This window comes from Medicago truncatula, chromosome 7 (assembly GCF_003473485.1).
Source record: "Medicago truncatula cultivar Jemalong A17 chromosome 7, MtrunA17r5.0-ANR, whole genome shotgun sequence".
NCBI lineage: Eukaryota > Viridiplantae > Streptophyta > Magnoliopsida > Fabales > Fabaceae > Medicago > Medicago truncatula.
This window is the reverse complement of record NC_053048.1, coordinates 46,277,770-46,279,774: the sequence shown is the minus strand read 5'-3', so window position 1 is coordinate 46,279,774 and position 2,005 is coordinate 46,277,770. Positions and strand designations below refer to the sequence as shown.

Here is a 2,005-nt window from a genome sequence, read left to right as displayed (position 1 = left end):
GTGACACATGATGACTAAACCCATTTATTAGAGAAATAGTCCCTGCAAAATCAAAGATTTTGCAAGGACCAAAAACAACAAAATTTTTTTACAAGACTAAAACCAAAACGAGGCATATTTACAGGGACCAAAACCATATTTTAGCCTAATGTAAAACAACTGATGGAAAATGATATACATTGATATATCTCCTAATTTCAAATTAAAAACAATATGCAATAACAAAATAAAAAAAAATAAAGTTAAGAGAATGTAGAATCAACTAGTTACTTGAAAGACAATATCTATTTGAAAAATCTCTATGCCGTAAAAGGTAGAACTGATATGGCCAAGCCGTGATCAATCAAATAAAAGTTTACATGTCGTAGAGCCTCTTGTATATGAAGATAGTTTCATTAACAATTGGTACTTCACATTCATATCTAGGGAACGTGTACTATTAATTGTCATAGTTTCTAGTACTTTTGAATTCTCCATAATATATTTTGTAAATTCGAGATCATATTTTGTGCCTTTGTAAACTCTAATGTGACATGTTTTGAGCTGCGATGAAAGACATTCCGGAACTATTGGTGGATCCTTCCAACATTCATCAATTGCCTCTTCTATAGCCTTATTATCCTGCCAACAATTCACATTTTTTTTCTTTTTAAAATTAAAATACATAGAATTAGAGTTTTAATATAAGGAAAAATGCACCAAAAAATAAAAAGTAAAGAAAAGATTCACCCAAAAAAAGAGTAAAGAAGAAAAAAATATTCTAAATAGTATCTACAAAACCTGGATGGTAAGATTCTGTAGTTTGGGAGAATGTTTGAGCATTCCGAGCAACCACTCCCACCTCGGATACCAAATTTTAAAATTTAAGCTAAGCTCCAAGTGAATCAGACTCTCAAACATGGGAAGTTGCATGCAATATGTGAACATCCACTGCAAGAGTTACACAAGACATAACATTAAATATGTATAGTGCGAAATCACAATTTTATTAAAGGTTTATTTAGGAGTTAGCACCACGATATACATACCACTTTTTCTATACGTAAGTTCTCTGCTTTACAAACCATACTAAGTGGAACAAAGAATTCACTAATCCTTGCCTTGATTATATTAGGTAAGGTTATAAAGTCCACCAAAAAACGGTTACTCAGACCGAACATAAAGCAACTTTTAGTTGTTTCCAAATCCTCTAGAATAGGACAGCTTAATAAAAGCTTCATCAGTTGTTCATGAGATCCAAAATCAACCTTATGCAAATGGAGAGTTTGAAGACTAGGTAAATATAAATCCACTTGAGAAATATCTCCCACCGTTAAGTTTCTCAACCTAAGAACCTTTAGTGTTCTACAACTAAAAATAGTAGCAGGTAATTTAATTAAATAGCGACAACTCTTAGATAGATTGAGGTACAAGTTTTGTATTCCACGTTGCAGTACATGGTACACAAATTGATTGACATCCTTTTGGATGCGACAACTACGAGACTTGAAGCGAAACGAATGGATTGGTAGTGTAATTTCTCGACGGTACATGGTTGAGTAAACTACATGGAGAAAGAGATCAGAAGTTTTGAAGCCGCTAGGGTCAAAGTCGAGGGAGAGAACTGATAGCCACAATCGTTTCCATCTCTTTGAGAGGACACTTGTGGTTGCAGCAAGTTTGGTTGGAAGAAAATAGAGTATGTGACACAGAATTGAATCCGGTAGGTCGCTAATCCTATCTACCTTGGAAGATTTTCTCAACCTTCTCTTTTTATGTGAGGAAGACGACATCTTTGGCAAACGATTTAAAGAAAGGGTGCATCATATGAATGCTCAATACGTCTATTATTTATATCTAAACCTAAAATATATTTTGAGCTAAAATCTAGTAAATTTTGTTCAATAATAACTTCTCACTAAAATTATATCAAAATTTGGATTGACTTTTTTGTTATTCCAACCATACAGTTAAACATATTTTACTATAATAATGTTATTTTGTTATATTATTGTTGTCAATATCA

At 32.5% G+C, this 2,005-nt stretch overlaps 1 protein-coding gene across 1 annotated transcript; it reads right to left on the bottom strand.

The window, feature by feature from the left end:
• Positions 1–283: 283 nt before the first annotated feature.
• Positions 284–1,772, bottom strand: LOC11444775 (F-box/FBD/LRR-repeat protein At4g26340). Its single transcript, XM_003625332.4, has 3 exons — positions 1,029–1,772; positions 781–930; positions 284–621 (listed from the first exon to the last, which is right to left on the bottom strand). The coding sequence occupies exons 1-3, from the start codon at positions 1,770–1,772 to the stop codon at positions 340–342; spliced, it is 1,176 nt and encodes a 391-aa protein (XP_003625380.1). The 3' UTR covers positions 284–339.
• Positions 1,773–2,005: the final 233 nt, after the last annotated feature.

Coding starts and splice junctions, on each gene's coding strand:
- LOC11444775 (XM_003625332.4), bottom strand. CDS start 1,772: ATGTCGTCTTCCTCACATAAAAAGAGAAGGTTGAGAAAATCTTCCAAG. Junction 931..1,028: donor ACTTACGTATAGAAAAAGTG/GTATGTATATCG, acceptor TAACTCTTGCAG/TGGATGTTCACATATTGCAT. Junction 622..780: donor TACAGAATCTTACCATCCAG/GTTTTGTAGATA, acceptor AATTGTTGGCAG/GATAATAAGGCTATAGAAGA.